General features: G+C 38.0%; 1 protein-coding gene across 1 annotated transcript in view; it reads left to right on the top strand.

The window, feature by feature from the left end:
* LOC141334806 (neuronal tyrosine-phosphorylated phosphoinositide-3-kinase adapter 1) overlaps positions 1-10,152 on the top strand; it is a 44,078-nt gene extending 33,926 nt beyond the window's left edge. The window contains exon 6 of the mRNA XM_073840031.1: positions 9,289-10,152. Within this exon, the coding sequence (XP_073696132.1) occupies positions 9,289-9,660 (372 nt within the window). The 3' untranslated portion in view covers positions 9,661-10,152. The remainder of the gene's footprint in view (positions 1-9,288) is intronic.
* The last annotated feature ends 8,065 nt before the right edge of the window (positions 10,153-18,217 follow it).

Raw genomic sequence — 18,217 nt, forward strand, 5'->3', positions numbered from 1 at the left:
CTCCCGTGTCCTAATATAAGGACTCACAGGTGAGCGGGAAGACCGGCTGGTGTCGGCTTGCGGCGCCATTCCCACATGGATCCGTGCGCTATTTCCCAGAATGTTCCCTCCGGCGAACCCTGGGTCCTCCTGCCCCGCAGTCAGGGCTAGGCGCGGAGTAGCCCTGCACTGTGATCCTGCCTGGGTCTCCTTCGCCCCGCAGGTTGTGGCTTAGTTTTTTTTATTATTCCAGCGGAGGAGACCGCTGTTTCCCTCGTGTATCCCTAAAAACCTTTATGGATATATTGAATTATTCTCATTTCCACATGTAAAGATTTCATGTGCTCCGCCCCCCCAACCCATGCTTCAGTACAACTGGCATCCCTGGAAGGGCCCCCTTATTGGGCCTCAGGGCGTTGGGAAGGTTACGTTACACTTCGCCTGTCGGCACGTATACTTGTCAGCACGTGAAGTTGTTGCGTAACGCGGCGTCAGGGTCGTGGCCTTTTCCATAGGGCTAGTTCCCATGTAACGTCGAAGTGATTCGACTGAAGGGGAACGTCTAGGTTACGAAGGTAACCCACGTTCCCTGAAGGAGGGAACGGAGACGTTACATTCCCCTGCCACGCCCCTGGCGTCGCGTGGACGCCGGCTTGACGGCTCTTCAGCGAAAACCTGTTTGAGTGATGCGCGCCGCCATCTTATATACCCGTATGTACGGGGGAGTGGCCGACGCGCACGTCCACTCGCCAATTTGCAATTGGCCTTTTTATATAAGGCTCAGAGATGATCGGTCTCTCAGGGGAGATCCCATGTAACGTCTCCGTTCCCTCCTTCAGGGAACGTGGGTTACCTTCGTAACCTAGACAAATCAGAATATTAAAGTGATTTCTGAGGGATCGTGTGACTGAAGTAATTATGCTAAAAATTCAGTTTGAAATCACAGGAATAAATTACATTTTAAAATATATTTAAATAGAAAACAGTCATTTTAAATAGTAAAAATATTTCAGAATTTTACTGTTTTTGCTATACTTTGGATCAAATAAATGCAGGTTTGATGAGACTTATTTATAAAAAACATTAAAAATCTTACTGTTCAAAACCTTTGACTGGTAGTGTATATTATATAAACAAAAACTTTTATTGTGGATGTGATTAATCGCAATTAAGCGATTTGTATATGTAAAAATTAAGTTGCCATTTTATGGAAGTAACAGTCATATTTTCTTCCCTATTTTCATCCAAGTGGTTTATCCAAGTGAAAGGGCTTCTCAAATTATATAAAAAAAATTAGGACAGACTTTGTCCATCAGGAATTGCTGTGAGTGTGATGTCAATAATCATGATTAAAGATTTAGAGGGCACACAATCTTTAAAAAAAAAATGTGCACAAATAAATAGTTTGTAATTAACACTGCAATATTATATTCCACATGAATAATAGTCTTATTGGACTTTAATTAATTCTGTAACATAATTGCTAGTTCACTGTATCTAATACATGGATTACTATAAGCTCCATTTAACACGTTTTATATTACAACGGTGTAACATACAGAAAAATTTAAATTTACTCACTCTCAAGTTATCCTAAATATATGTGACTTTTTCTTTTAAATGAATGCAGTTGGAGTTATATAAAAAAAATGTTCTGTCTCTTCCAAGCTCTTTAATGGCAGCGAATGGGTGTTTCTGAAGTGAACTGATGTGTTTTGTAACTTTATGAATCGTAATCTCTAGCTTCCACTAACTGTTGATCACGCATTCGCGAGAGTGGCATTCCAGGACGTAGGTGAACACAGTGATAAATGTGGAAGTTAAAAACGCGGAAGCGCAGTTGAGAGAGCAAAACAAAACGCCAGTTATGAATTAGAATACAAAACAAGGATTTCTAAAGATAAATGTCGGAGGCAAGAGGCGACTGGTTTTCCTTTGCTGTAGACAAAACTTAGTTCTTGTGAGACTAGCTTATTCTCCTACAGTATGTCATCCGCTGGAACGCCACTTTTTATAATAGATTTATGCACTTTTATTGGACTTCAAAATCTCAACAGCCATTCACTGCCATTATAAAGCTTGGAAGAGCCTCAACATTTTTTTATATAACTCTGATTGTATTCTTCTGAAAGAAAAAAATCATATACACATAGGATGGCTTGACGGTAAGTAAAGGCTGTTTTCATTTTTGCATGAACTATCCTTTAACTCCACAGAATTCCACATTGCCAAAAAAAGGAAAACAAATGCACATTTTCCATCTAAGCCCGCTTATAGTACTATGCATGCTGTTCCAATGACCTTTAATTCACCTCGAACACCAGCCTAACACTCTGAGAAAACCCCAGACAAGAGTGCATTAGAATATTGCGCTTTTCAGTTCAAAGTATTCAAGAAATGCTTTGAAATCGCACAGGCTTGTTCAGCCCCAGTCGGTGTAGATACTGCAGTAATTAATTAAATTCAGTTCAACTGGTTAACATGTGTAAGTGTAATTGACACCAAGCTTGACAGTTACGGCAGGTGATCTGTAACTAATTTCATTCCGTTTTGTGCCCCTGTGGCTGCTGTTCCAGACAGTCATTAGGTAAATCGCGGAGCCCATTGAGTCACCAGCATCCCCACCCAAACACGTCTGTAGCTGCACTGCACTCCGCTGCAGGGTCAATGAGTGCAGAGAAAAAGGGGGATGAATACAGAGCGGTAGGGAGGCACAGAAATGCAGCAGAGGGAAAGACAGACGGAGAGAGAGAGAGAGCGAGAGAGAAAGGGAGAAAAATGCAGCATAGAATAGAAAAAAGAGGCGACAAAATGAGAGATAGAGGGGACAGATGCAGCACATGGGTGGAGAAAGCAGGTGCAGCAGTAAGAAAGAGTGTTTTTTGTCAGTCTGTGGCAGGCAGACAAACAGCCTATGTGAATGATCAAACTCAAACCTAGTGGCGCTGCCGGTGTCTCTCCGTATCGGTCCGTGACAGGCTTTGATTCTGTCGTCTGACTGTCGCTGTCAACAGTTTGTTAGAGAGCCATTTTGGGAGTTTAGTATGTTGAATGTGTGAAAAGTAACAAGAAGAATCCAGAGAGACTACAAACATGTGAAGCAGCTTGTGTTTTGCCTGTTAACAGACAGGGATCTTCCCCATCCTATAGCTCTAGTGGCGTGTGGGTTGTGTTATAGACAGACTGGAGTGGAACTGGCAACACACCCAAGAAAGATCTTTCATTTTCAATCTTGTTGGATGTTAGCTGCCGTACAGAAGCCTCTGTTCTTTTCCCCTGGTGTGCTGTTGTCTCTTGGCAAAAGTTCACACGCTGACACAGTCTGTGTGTGTGTGTGTGTGTGTGTGTGTGTGTGTGTGTGTGTGTGTGTGTGTGTGTGTGTGTGTGTGTGTGTGTGTGTGTGTGTGTGTGTTGGTGTAGCACAGAGATTGACTCTGTGAGCTGATATGACCTTCCCTCTCAGAGCAGGGGGATGGGATGGATGCTGTGAGTTGGCGCTATGCCGCTATCTGGTGGCGTTCTTTGATATAACATAGAGCACACACCCAGAATAAAAAAAATAACATTTGAAGTGGAAAAAGTCCATTACAAATTAGCTGGCAACTTCGTTAGCGGTTTAAGTTGAATTGTAAGAACTACAGTCTGACATGGTATGAGTAATTGCTGATGTAACTGCCATGACTTTTCAACAATTTTAATTTTTTTTTCTTCTCTAGGTATTCCACATATGTGGAATACTCTGAGCTAAATATAATTTTGAATTAAAATGAGAATTTTCAATATCTACAAAACCACCTTTCAAGATAAGTGAAAAGCATATTTGGCCTGCTCTCAATTCATTCATCATTGTGGCAAAAGTTAATTTTGGGGAAGGAACTAATTAAACAGTGTCTGTTCTGAGCAGAACCTTATCGGACTTTCCATATTGATTTAATTTTTTTTATATGTTGGATAGGATGTCAGCACTACTTGGCCCAAGTACTGTTGGCATCTCTGTTTTTGTTTTTTTGTTTTTTTTGTTTTTTGTTTTTAACCTGAAACCTTGGCGAAAATTGGCAAAACAGGTGCATTAGGCAACAAGAACAAGAAACCAGTTTTAAGTAGGACTGGTATATTAGCCAAAAATACATTGTATAGGTCAAAATTATTGATTTTTCTTTTATGCCAAAAATCATTAGGATATTAAAGGGTTACTACACTCTAAAATAAAAATTCTGTCATTAATCACTTACCCCCATATCGTTCCAAACCTGTAAAAGCTTTGTTCGTCTTCGGGAAAACAAATGAAGATATTTTTGATGCATTCTGACAGCTCTCTGGCCCTCCCATAACAGAAACGTAATTAACACGATCAACGTCCAGAAACATAGGAAGGAGATCAGAATCAGAATCAGAATGAGCTTTATTGCCAGGTATGTTTACACATACTAGGAATTTGTTTTAGTGACAGCAGCTCCACAGTGCAATAGAGTGACAGTGACAAGACAAGACATAGATTATAAAAAAGAACAATAAACAAGTACACAAGACAAAGTGCAAAGTGCAAAATAGCAAACACACAATATACAGAGTATGCCATTACTAGGTACAGGTATATTAGGTGCAAATTGGATGTAAGTAGGTATTAATAAATACTGAATAGATTAATAAAGTGTATAATAGGTCTGCATGTTCCACGTTTACTGACAAGTGTTCATGAGATGGATTGCCTGGGGGAAAAAACTGTTCCGGTGTCTGGTCGTCTTGGTGCTCAGTGCTCTGTAGCGGCGACCAGATGGTAACAGTTCAAAGAGCGAGTGTGCTGGATGTGAGGGGTCCAGAGTGATTTTGCCAGCCCTTTTGCGCACTCTGGATAAGTAGAGATCTTGAAGGGTAGGAAGGGTTGTACCAATGATTCGCTCAGCAGTCCGGACTATGCGACGTAGTCTTCTGAGATCAGAATTGGTAGCTGAGCTGAACCAGACAGTAATTGAAGTGCAGAGGACGGATTCAATGATGGCAGAGTAAAACTGTTTCAGCAGTTCCTGTGGCAGGTTGAGCTTCCTCAGCTGGCGGAGGAAGTACAGTCTCTGCTGGGCCTTTTTCACAATGGAGTCTATGTGAACATCCCACTTCAGGTCCTGGGAGATGGTATTGCCAAGGAACCTGAATGACTCCACTGTGTTAACAGTGCTGTTCATGATGGTGAGTGGGGGGAGAGCAGGGGGGTTTCTCCTGAAGTCAATAATCATCTCCACAGTCTTGAGCATGTTGAGCTCCAGGTTGTTATGACTGCACCAGACAGCCAGCTCTTATGGTAGATCGATAAAATAATCCATGTGACATCAGGGGTTCAACCTTATGCTGGGGACACACTACACGACTAGCAGAAGCATTCTAAGACTGACCTGAACACACTTAACGATTGTTTCCACCGACTGGAACCGATTTTAGTCTTTGACAATCGGAAAGGAGCACAAACCTAATGACTGAGTCACTCCACTCCACAACACACTTAACGATTGGTGAGTCACGACTGGACAAATTCTGCCAAACCCAAAAAAATTAAATAAAAAATACAGTGTAGGCTACTCCAACCGCAGCATCTACCCGCGCTCCCTCAGCCGCACCAAAATACAACACCGCGGTACTTTATTTGACACCAGTTTTACCTTTGAAACGTTGTAACGCATTTTTATTATAATATGTCTTTTCAAATGCCTAGGTCTGTTTAATTTCCTTAATTATAACATTTCTAGCACTACTTTTAAAAGGTTTATTCAAGCAATAATATATAAATGATATCATGCATGCTTGTCTAAAATCAGGGATTAGAAACGAATTGGTTCCAGGTAAAATGGTATTTTTTTCTTTACATTTACAGAGAATGAAACGAACGAAATTAAACATTAGCCTACTTAATAAATTCAAGGCACTATAATTTTCTTATCCATTTGATACAACTGTTATAGCTATACAATTAATTTAGAATAATTGTACTTCGTCATATTCGTGATTTATGAAATTATATATAAAAACGTTTTGAAGTGTAAGCTATTCGTCTTGTTTGTATATTTTATTATGAAGAAAATTCGTTAACCTAGCCTTTAAAGTTGATTTAATATTGTTTTAGAAGAAGTTAAAAGTTAAGAAAAAAACAGGTTTAAGTCTGTAGTTTATATATATTTAGGGCAATAGGCTAATTTTTTTTCTTGACTTTTCTTACACTGCAGATCGAAATAAAATCATTCTTGATCATCTTTAAAATAGGAGAATCACTGAGAATCAGAGCGCGGGGCACAAACGAACGCGGGGTTAGTTGTAACGCGTGGTTTAAATATTTCCACACATGCAAGCATAACCAAATTTTCAGTATTTACTAGTTGGCGTAGCAACACTATGCAGAGAAAAAAGTGCGCCAAAATGCAAAAGCCTTTTGAAGATATCGCAGAATATTTTGTTTACCATAGTAAAAGTACATTTCTGGCTGAAATAATTTTTTCATTTCAGCTTTTGGTTTTCATTTAAAATGAGACAAATAGGCTATTATATTTTATTCTCCAATCTGTTGTTTATCAGTTTAGAAAGTTTATTAATGGTTCTCAAACCAGCAAGACAGTAACCTGTATTATATTCCAGTGGCGCAGAGAACGTTGTAACACTGTGTTATTAAACTATGATATTCGATGCAATTTACACTATTGACTTTCCTGGATTTTATTGAGAAATGTAAAGCATTTTGGCTCGTTTATGTGTGTTGTTTATGTGTGTCGTGTTCTTTGCGAGCTGTGTGTGGACAATGTGTGTCCACATTGTTTTGAACTACTGTACAGCTGTGTGTTGCAATCAGGGCCGTTCTAACCATGTGGCAATGTGTTCATTGTCAAACTCCAAAATTGGATTCTTTTTATTATTATTTTTTTTTAAACGTCATTACTTTATTTGAAAAAGTGAATGCATGCATTTTATTGACAAAATATTTTAGTTTGTTGTGTAAATGTTTTTCATTCGATCAGATAGGATTTTAAGCTGTCATATGGTCGTGTTATAATGTACCCCACCTACGGGGCATGTTGTCACATTTCACTACCTTTCTTTTGAGGTAAATAACGAAAAACGTATACACTGTAAATATGAAACAAAGCCACATATTTGTACTAGACAAGTGTGAAAACAATGTGGACAAAAATTGTACTCCGAACCCCTCGCAGACTAGGCTATACAAACCATGAAATTCAAAAAGTGTTATGCGCTCCCCTTTTGAAAACGAAACTATTTAAATCTGTGTAGCCTTAAATTATGAATTAAAAGAAAGGCGAAATAAATCACATCAAGACCAATCTGTATTTTTCTTGTAATCAAGAACATTTTTTTGGACAAAATTACCTAATTAATGCAGAATTATGTTTGACAGTGAACGCATCTCCACCGCATAGCTGCATAAAATCGCTGGTGTCAGTCGCAAATATTAAACATGTTTAAAAAAATCTTAGTGAAAACGACTGGCTCTTGAATTCTAAGATTATTATCTTTAGACACCACACGCTATGCGATTTTTTGTGACGACTATAAACAGCGACTGAGCCCGACTGGAACAGACTATGCCCGACTAGGCACGATCTGTGATCAAGACCAAATTCCATTCATAATCGGCATGAAAATCGTGTAGTGTGTTCTCGGCATTAATTTTACGAAGCTATGAGAATACTTTTTGTGTTAAAAATAACAACTTTATTTAACAATTTGTCTCCTTCGCATTAACCAAGCGCCATTTTGGAGAATATCCACTCAACGCAAACAGCGTATGCTGGTTTCTACGTTATTTACGCTTTGATTTGAACAGAAACAAAAGTGTCCATGTGTTGAGGCTGACACAGAACACCATACGCTGTTTGCGTTCAGTTGATATTCCCCAAAATGGCTCTAGGGTGATGCGGAGGAGACAAATTATTGAATAAAGTCATTATATTTTTATTAAAGATCCTGTTGCATGAAGCTATTTTGTACATTTCCTACAATAAATCAAAACTTAGTTTTTGATTAGTAATATCTATTGCTAAGAACTTCATTTGGACACCTTTAAAAGGTGATTTTCTCAATATTTAGATTTTTTTTTTTTTTGTACCCTCAGATTCCAGACTTTCAAACTTCTGTATTTTAGCCAAATATTGTCATATCCTAACAAACCATACATCTATGTATAAATCTCAGTTTCAAAAAATGTACCATTATGACAGTTTTTTGGTCTAGGGTCACATATTAAATGTTAATATTAAATAAAAACTAACTGAAATAGTTAAAACTAAAAAATCTAAATATAAAAGTATTCTAAATCTAAAAAATCTATTGAAGGGATGGTTTGCCCAAAACTGAAAATTATGTCATTAATTACTCACCCTCATGTCGTTTAAACCCGTAAGACCTTTGTTCATCTTCAGAACACAAATATTAGATAGATATTTTTGAGGAAATTTGAGAGCTTTCTGACCCTGCATAGACAGCAACGCAACTATTACGTTCAAGGGCAAGAAATGTAGACTCTGCATTGAAAACTGACAAGAAAGAGAAGAAATTGAATAGTTTATTAGCAAAAACAGATAACTGTGTTTTTTTTTTTAACATTTTCAAAAATCATGTTTTTTATTATGGTATCATGTTTTTGTTGTGTTAGTTGTATTTTTTCTTTTGTTATTTTTTACTTAATCAAAAAAGTTTAAGATTAATTGAAATGCACAATGAAAAAACATGATCTCTGAAAAAAATTGTCTGTTTTTGCAAACAAACTCTTCATTTGTTGAATAAAGTTTTTTTTATTTCTTTGCGCACAAAATGTATTCTTGTAGCTTCATAAAATTTTGGTTGAACCACTGATATCACATGGACTACTTTATCAATGTCTTTACTACCTTTCTGGGTCTTGAATGTGTCAGTTGCGTTGCTGTCTATGCAGGGTCAAAAAGCTCTCAGATTTATTCAAAAATATCTTAATTTGTGTTCTGAAGATGAATGAATGTCGTAAAGGTTTAGAAAAACATGTGGGTGAGTAATTAATGACAGAATTTTCATTTTTGGATGAACTATGCCCTTAATAATACTGTAATACTAAAATAGCGCTGGCCGCCCTCGATGCATCTCTCTCTGTTTGCAGCCAGATGGTGTAGTTACAGCATCTACCAGTAGAGACTAACTGAACTATGCTAATCAGCCAAAGCTTTTTACCTTGTTCCAAAGCAAACAATCACATTACTAACTACTGTATTTCATCTGCTCTGTACAATGCAAACTTATTTCTATTTCAAAGAAATTTTTTCTCTGTCTGTGTCTATGTAGTTCCACGCTCTCTCACAGGTTCAGGCTCCCTGCAGTCCTTCTCTGAGCCGACAGCAGCAGTACCAGCACCAGCAGCAGGTCCAGCTCCAATTCCAGCAGCTGGCTCAGCTCGCAGCGCAGGCCCAGGTTCCCCTCGGCACAGCCGGCACCTCCACAGCCCCGACCCAGCGTGACGGCAAGCTCCTGGAGGTGATCGAGAGAAAGCGCTGCCTGTGTAAGGAGATTAAGGCTCATCGCCGACCGGATAAGAGCTTATGTAAGCAGGACAGTATGCCTATTTTACCCAGCTGGAGGAAAACGCCAGAGCCCCGCAAGACTGGAACGCCGCCCTGCCAGAGGCCACAGGCTGTGGTATGGGACACGGCCATCTGACGGAGGCTGAGAGAGCAAACAGAGGTTAGGGAGTAAGAAAGAGAGACATGACTGAGAGAGACAGATGGACTTACAATCTTTTCTTCTTTTTTTCTCTTTTGCGTGTGAAAAGACAAAATGGGAATTTTAGGGGAAATGAGAGAAGTGGCCTTTGAGTGAAGAGATTAAAATAAGAATAGCATGATTTAGAATAAATCTCTCTGTAGAAGCAGGAGAAAATGTGTTCCATGTGGTGTTTATGTGCCATACACATGCAGCAGACGAAACACACACTTATACACTGGAGAGCAACCTGAGTCTGAACTCTCTCTGACCTGCTGCAAATACAACCTGTGCTGCTGAGTTTACAACCTTTTTGAAACACACTGGAAACCATTGGAGCCGTGACATTCGTACTCTGAATATAAACCACTAGTGAGGAAAATAGACATGCTTTTTTCTCCGAGGAATGAAGAACTGATTAAAACTTGATGTGTAAGGAACGAAGAGACGCTGAAAGATCATAGTGGAGCTTTTCTTCATATCATAAACTGTCTGTGACTTTGGGCTTGTGTGTTTTTGCTGACCAGATTTACTCAGTTATGCTGCTGTTTCTTGGGCACCCACTAGACTGATGTTTTTTTACATTCCAGAAGAGTGTCAGAATGTGTGTGTGTGTGTGTGTGTGTGTGTGTGCGTGTGCGTGTGCGTGTGCGTGTGCGTGTGCGTGTGCGTGTGTGCGTGTGCGTGTGTGCGTTAGGGGTGTAACGATACACCAAAGGCACGATTCGGTTCGGTTCACGGTTTTGGAGCCACGGTTCGGTTCGGTTCGGTTCCTGTTTGCTGTGGGGTTAGGGTTGATGTCATCTTAACAGCAATGCTAAGGAACAATAGATTCACTTATTAACAAGAACAACTAAACTTTTTCTTTATTAACTCTGCCAACCCATTTTAGTACAGTCAGGATACCCGAGTAAGTTAGTGAAAATTAGACATTCACTTGTCCGAGTTAAAAATTTACTTGTCCGGGGGGAAAAAATGCCTTTTTTGCTGTAAATTAATCCATTCTGAAGCAATAGTCTCATCACTACTCTATAAGGTCTTACTTTAATCTAAATATTTGTGATATTTGCCTTAAATTGATTTCTAGGACACTTTTTAACTTTATTTTCCTAACCTTACTAACTGTATGTATCATCATTCACATCAAACTCTTACATTTTATCAATACATCAAATTAGAATAATTAGACTCTGTATGGTTGCACAAATTAAATTAGTATCAACAAACTCCATCTTTCCATTGCACAGGAAAAACCGGGCCTGCAATGAAATTGACATTTAACTGTATTTACTTAGACTGTTTAATGAAGATAAGAGGTTCCAAAAAATGCATTTACACAGTAAAATTGCAAATACATAAATAATGTAATAAGATTAATGTTATACAAAAATACTGGAAAAATGCAATACCTTTAAATATAAAATCGAACCACCAATATGTGGCAGTAGTCACTGTCTTAATGAGCGAGTCACGGATTCAACCATAGATGGATTCAACCAGTTCGTTCACTGACTCGATTCATTAAAAAAAAATGCTAAATCATTCAGTACTGAAATACCGCTGTGTTGCTCGGAGGTTCTGCTGTTGCTTAGAACTATTTTCGTTTGCAAAAATGGTTAATGATGTGTCTAAAATGTAAGTCAGTTAATATTAACTACTAGTTTATTGAACTACTGTTGTATGAAATCAATGTCACTCACGTTTGCAATCGTAATGGTGCTTTCCTACCGCAGTATGTTTGTTCATGCTTGTTTCTTTGTGTATGCTGTTCAGCCTGTTAGTGTTGATTTTCTGTGAGTCAGATAGCCTGCACGAGCTTGATACCGTCCGTTTTCAGTTATCTTAAGTAATAAAATCAGAATTATGCTCACCAAAGTTTCGTTGCTGCGCTAGTTATTGTTTGTACTTGACGTTTTAATCAGGTTACTTGTCCGGTCGGGCAAGTAAAATCCCCTTTCACTTGCCCTTTCACAAAATCCACTTGTCCCGGACTAGCGTTAATGTCGTGCCCCCTGAGTAACGTTAGTAACCAAGGGTGATGATCCTGAGTAACGTTAGTAACCGAGTGTGATGATCGCTCACTCAAGTCACATGACATGACAGGCACTTGGAAAATACTAACTTTAGAATATAATATTTAGAACAAAATTTAGAACAAAAGCTCATCATTACTAATACAATTTAATCAAAATGTGATAAAATAAAGATGTGTTTAAATTGGTTAAATTAGTTAGGGACAAGTGACGTCAACCCCAAAAATGGGCAGCAGGGGGCGTGAGAGTACCGCGGTACGCCACGAGAGTTTCGCGATAGGTATCGTGGTTAGTGTATCGCGATATTTCGGTTCGGTTTGTAATATCGTTACACCCCTAGTGTGCGTGTGTGTGTGTTTGTTTTTGTAACATATCAGGACACAAATTTGTGTAATAACATGGGTATGACATAGGTATTACAAGGAGAGGGTGACTTATGAGGACATTGCCCATGTCCCCACTTTTCAAAAGGCTTATAAATCATACAGAATACGTTTTTTTTTTTTTTTTTTTGAGAATGTAAAGATATGCACAGTCTCCTGTGAGGGCTAGGTTTAGGTGTAGGGAAGGTGTAGGGTGATAGCAAATATCGTTTGTACAATATAAAAACCATTACGTCTATGGAATGTCCCCACGATTCACAAAAACAAACATGTGTGAGTATGTGTGGGTGTGTGTGTCATGGTGAACTTTGTAAGATGTATCTTTGCATTGAAGGCGTATGAGACTGGAAGCAGAACAGAGATGAGAGATGAGAGAACACCCAGACAATACAGAGAACAAAATCAGTGAGGAGTACAGGGAAACTACTCAATAAAACACAAAATTCGACATGTATACACAAAAAAGTCTCACACATTTAGACACAGGAAATGATGATGAAGGGCTGTGTGGTACTGTTGTAGTTTGTAGAGGAGATTAATTTGAAGTCTAATTACTGCCTATTGATTGAGTGCCAAATTGCTGAGTGCGGTGACACGTGTATCTGCGTATTTGGGGAGCAGAAGAAAAGCTGTTCAGCAGAAGTTACGTGACTTTTGTAGCAATATTTGTTGAAGCAGGAGACTGATCATTAGGCCCAGTCCAGTACAAAGTCATGACGGTGAAAAAAGACAGATCCGCATTGCATTACGTCACATGGGCAAATCAATTGTGTAACATTCACTTGATGAAAACAGTAACACTAAGATCACAGGATGAGCTTCATTACAAAATAGAAAGGAAATCGAGTGAGGACCGGGCTGCTTTACCATGAGGTGTCATTGTGTTCACCTAAAAACTGTTGGACGCATCTGTTTACATTTAATCTGTATCTGAGCATATCCAGAGCTAACGTCTAACTGTATTTTTCTGTCTTTTCAGCAGCATAGTCTCATGTGTCAATCAATTAACCTTTCGCAAAGACCTGCCCCCCTTCGTTACACGCCACACATGATGTGGTCACACAGTGAAAAATACATTGCGGAGCAAAGAGGAAACTGACTATGCGTTGACAGACAAGACAGAGCAGGTTATTTTAGGTATGAAACAGTCTCAGCCTTCAAAATTTTTAATTTTTCAAGAAGTTCAAACAATAATACCGTTTATGGCTCTTAATGTGAACGCTGTAGCGTCTTTTAAGTGGCATGTGAATCGATCGTCTCTTCCTCTTTACTAGTTATAGCATGAAATAAACAGATAATTAAAGAAGGTACCCTGCCAGTCGAAAGTTTTTGATATACGTTTTTCAATGTTCAAGAAGGCTCTTCTGCTCACCATACCTGCATTTATTTGATCTAAAGTACAGTAAAAACAGTAAAATTTTGAAATATTTTACTATTTAAAAGAACTGTTTTGTATTTGAATATATTTTAACATCTGATTTATTCCTGTGATTTCAAAGCCGAATTTTTAGCATCATTACTCCAGTCACATGATCCTTCAGAAACTATTCTAATATTCTGATTTGCTGCTCAAAAAATGACTAATAGTATGTTAAAAACAGCTGAGTAGAATTTGTTCAGGTTTCTTTAATCAATAAGAAGTTAAGAAGAACAGCATTTATCTGAAAGAGAACTCTTTGTAATGTTAGAAATGTCATTCACAACACTTTTGATCCATTTAAAGCATCCTTGCTAATTAAAAGTATTAATTTCTATAATTTCTTTCCCAAAAAAATAAATTATAATTTTTATTTAAATTTTGAATGTAATTTTTTTTTTCAGATAAATGCTGATCTTTGGATCTTTATTCATCAAAGAATCCTAAAATTAAATGACTAAACTGTTTTAAATATTTATAATAATAATAATAGTTTCTTGAACAGCAAATCAGCATCTGACAATGAAGACATTTTAAAATATATTTAAATAAAGAGCAGTTATTTTAAATAGCAAACATTTTAAAATTGTACGGTTTTTGCTATACTTTCGATCAAATAAATGCAGGCTTGGTTTGCAGAAGAGGCGTCTTTGAAAAAAACAAAACTCTTACTTTTCAAAAACGTTTGACTGGTAGTGTATGTTGTTTCAACCGCAGAAAGACTCAAAACACAATTTTTCAAGTTCTAGTCGACCAACGTGTCTCATATTGTCAGACAAAAATGCCAGATTTAGCATTATGATTGGTCAGATCGCCTTTCAATCAAACTTCCTGTGAAGGGTCAAATATAATAACACGTATAAAACTCTTTGTCAGTCTTATCATACTACAGTCAGATTGAGCAGTCCAGTTACCCTGTCCTGTAAAGGGTATTTTGACATGTATGGCTTAATAAAACATAAATGATATCTGAAATATATAGTAGAAAACCTATGAAAGATTTACATTATTAAAAAAATTCCACATCTTATACATATTTAGGACTATGGGGAGCACCATTATGACATTCTACTGGTGCTACCTGTTGCTATTTTTACTATAGCACAATTCAGAATACACAACTCTGAAATTAAAATACTGATACGATGCCACAGCTACTGAAAGAGCTTACAGGTGGCAATGGATGTAAGTGTAAGACTTAAAATGTTGTACTATCGATTTTCCCCACAAGGAGTCTAAAGGCCCATATATCAAGTGAAATCCGCACTGAGAAACTCCTTTAAGTGGCTACAGCTTCATGACAAGCATTGGCATGTTTACATCTAGCATTTTTTGTCTCTGCTGTAGTCTATTTAAAGGGATGGTTCAGAGTAGAATTGACTTCATTGCTATGCACTCCGAAGCCCTTGTAAATACCCCATCCGAAGTTTTTTTTTACCTTAGTCGAACATTTATGGAGATATTAGAGTTTTTCGAATTGCTTGTTACAGGAGTGAATGGTACATGTGATGTATCTCGTAAATTGCACCACTAAACGTGCAAGTAATCTTACCAAACTTGTACAGTAGTGTAAATAGGTTATGTACTCACAAAACGCTGCATCGGAACATTTGTAAGTCCACCATGAGTGTTTTAAAAACACGTTTTAGCCGATCCCTACTAGTCTCAAAAACTACAAATGGCGACACATCGACGTCACTTCCCTGGTTTGAAAAAAGCATGTAAAAGTCCTCCTACTACATCTGTGTACATTTCAACTTGTAGGAGGACTTTTACGTGCTTTTTTCAAACCAGGGAAGTGACGTCGATGTGTCGCCATTTGTAGTTTGGGCTTCGGAGTGCATAGCAATGAAGTCAATTCTACTCTGAACCATCCCTTTAAAGCCTCAAAGGCATCAGGGCTAAAGTGGAGAGAACAAAGACGCAGGTCTTTAGGAAGGGCTCAGTTAGCGGCAGTAGCTCACTGAGTGCAGCCATTTTGCATCATTGAAATAATTGCAACCCCCCATACTCCAAAATATGTATAAAACAATGTGGATTTTTTAAATAACATAAGTCTTTCATCGGATTTCTGCTATACATTTTGGTAAGAGACATAATTTATGCCATTTAAGCCATGCAAGTCTTAAAACCTGGGGTATTAAGTTTTGGAGCAAACTTTACTTCTTCACACGGTCCAACGCTCATGCACACATGCATATACAGAAACGCACACACTCGCAGCACTCTGCTGGGAGAAATAAACACACAGCGGCGCTCCTCAGACCGATGCTGGAACTTTCCGCACAAAAGAAAGCGAACCACGTGAGGTCAAGATTAAACGAGAAGAAAAAAAAACACAAAGTGTTAAAATCTGTAAAATAAACATGTACAACTGTATTGATTATGTAGCAATTATTTCCACTTTCATACTTGTAATCAATAAATATATTGTAGCATACAATGTATAAAAGTACAAGGTGTTTAATTGTTTTATAAAGAAATTTAGTAGTTTTATCTGTGGCTACCTGTCTACACTGTACTGAATGGACCGCTGAAATGCGAGCCCTCTCTACTAAAGGCACAGTCTAAGACACACACACACACACACCAACCAACCAACCAACCGATGTTTTTTTCCGGCTAGTGTCATGCAAGTCCCTTTAAGCAACTTAAGTCTGATCACATTCATACCCACACCGACACACTCCACCCTGCTCGCTGGAATATCAGTTGGATATTTTTGAAGTACTTCTGCTGCTATATTGCATTTTTACTATTGCATACATATCCCTCACTGCTGTTGTTTTATTTATCTTCTCCATTCTTTTGAGTGCTCCTTGATTTTTTATTTTTTTTTATCACACAATGGAGTTTTAAGGAGTGGAACCTTTTGTAACTGTTGGCAATTGAATGTTTCTCAGTTGTTGTTGTGGTTGTATTTCAGAGTTGTTGTTATTTTTCCGAATAGTTAGAACCACCAACCTGTACAGTTCTCACCCTGGCAACACTACTGTAAATGTGATGTTGCCAAGGTTTGACATGTTGTCACCACAACACCAGGGTTTCACTGCACCATTTGAAACACAGTCTTTATCAAACAGTACGGAGGACCACAGTAGAGGAGGGCTGGTGCAATGCATGCTTGGAGTTCTTGACGGATTCCCTTAATCATTCAGTTCAAGGTTGGGCTGAGTCCCAGTCTATATAAATTGTGCCCAGTTTGTACTTCAGATATACTAAATAATCATCTAGTGGCAATTTATTAAGATGAAAAGGGTAACTTAAGTATTATTGGGTAAACTAGTTTACAGAAACTGTCGGCTTTGCGTGTCTACATAAACGGTGGCCATATTATGAGTGCCATAATATATTGGTATGGTAAGATACGGTGTACCTTGGAAATCACTGTAGTGCTATATTTGCATTGATATCGTCATGAAATAAATTTTATATGATGAACCGAAAATGTGTTTAATAACAGTGTGTGTAAGAGGGAGTTAAAGAAACTGTTGCAATGCACATGGATTTAATGTCTTATGTCCTGCAGACCACTTAACTTACAATCAATGTAATATCTGCTTTCACATTTTAATGTGGTAATGTTTTATTCATTCCTTATCTCTTCAAGGAATAGTTTCCCAATAAAACTGCTGGGAATGTACTCACCCTCAGGCCATCCAAAATGTAGAGGAGTTTGTTTCTTCATCGGAACAGATTTAGAAAATGTAGCATCACATCACTTGCTCTCCAAGTGGATCCTCAGCAGTGAATGGGTGCCGCCAGAATGAGAGTACAAATAGCTGATATAAGCATTTGAATAATTCACAAGTAATTCATGTGACTCCAGCCCATCAGTCCACCAGTGTGCTGCAATGTGAAGTCCTGTGTTTGTACAAAACAAATCCATCAAGACCTTTTCTAACTTCAAAAAGGCCTTCTATCAATAATATTGCTTTTCTAGTAAACAACTCATCTTTCAAAAGTCAGATCAAGTACCGTTTACAAGTGAAAACTGTTCAAAACAGTTTTAAACAAATATCTTGATGGATTTTGATGTAAGAGGACAACTTCATTACTCAATAAACTTTTATCCCATAAAAACGTTATTATGGATTATGGACTATTTTGGCCAGAAGTGATGGTTTAAATTTAAAACACCTTAAAGGGTTAGTTCACCCAAAAATGAAAATTCGGTCCTTAATTACTCCAAACCCTGTTGTTCCAAACCCGTAAGACCTTTGTTCATATTCAGAACACAAATGAAGATATTTTTTATGAAATCCAAGAGCTCTCTGACCCCTATAGACCTTCCATGTTTAAAACCCAGAAAGGTACCAAGAACATCGACAAAATAGTCCATGTGACATCAATGGTTCAGTCATACATTGTGGTACTCTCCAAAATTGTGCTAGGCTGACGTAGAGGTGAAGAATTGTTAAATAAAGTTGTTATTTTTGTTTAATTTTTGCAAACAATGTATTCATGTAGCTTCATAAAATTACGATTAAATCACTGACCATGGATTATTTTGTCGATGTTCTTGGTACCTTTCTGGGCCTTGAACGTGGAAGAACCCTTGCTGTCTATGGAGGGTCAGAGAGCTCCATTCACTGCAGAGGATCCATTAGTGTAGAAGTAATCTCACATTTTTCCAAATCTTTCCAATTATGACATAAACTCATCTGAGCACATTTTCAGCA

Source organism: Garra rufa, chromosome 5 (genome assembly GCF_049309525.1).
Source record: "Garra rufa chromosome 5, GarRuf1.0, whole genome shotgun sequence".
NCBI classification, from domain to species: domain Eukaryota; kingdom Metazoa; phylum Chordata; class Actinopteri; order Cypriniformes; family Cyprinidae; genus Garra; species Garra rufa.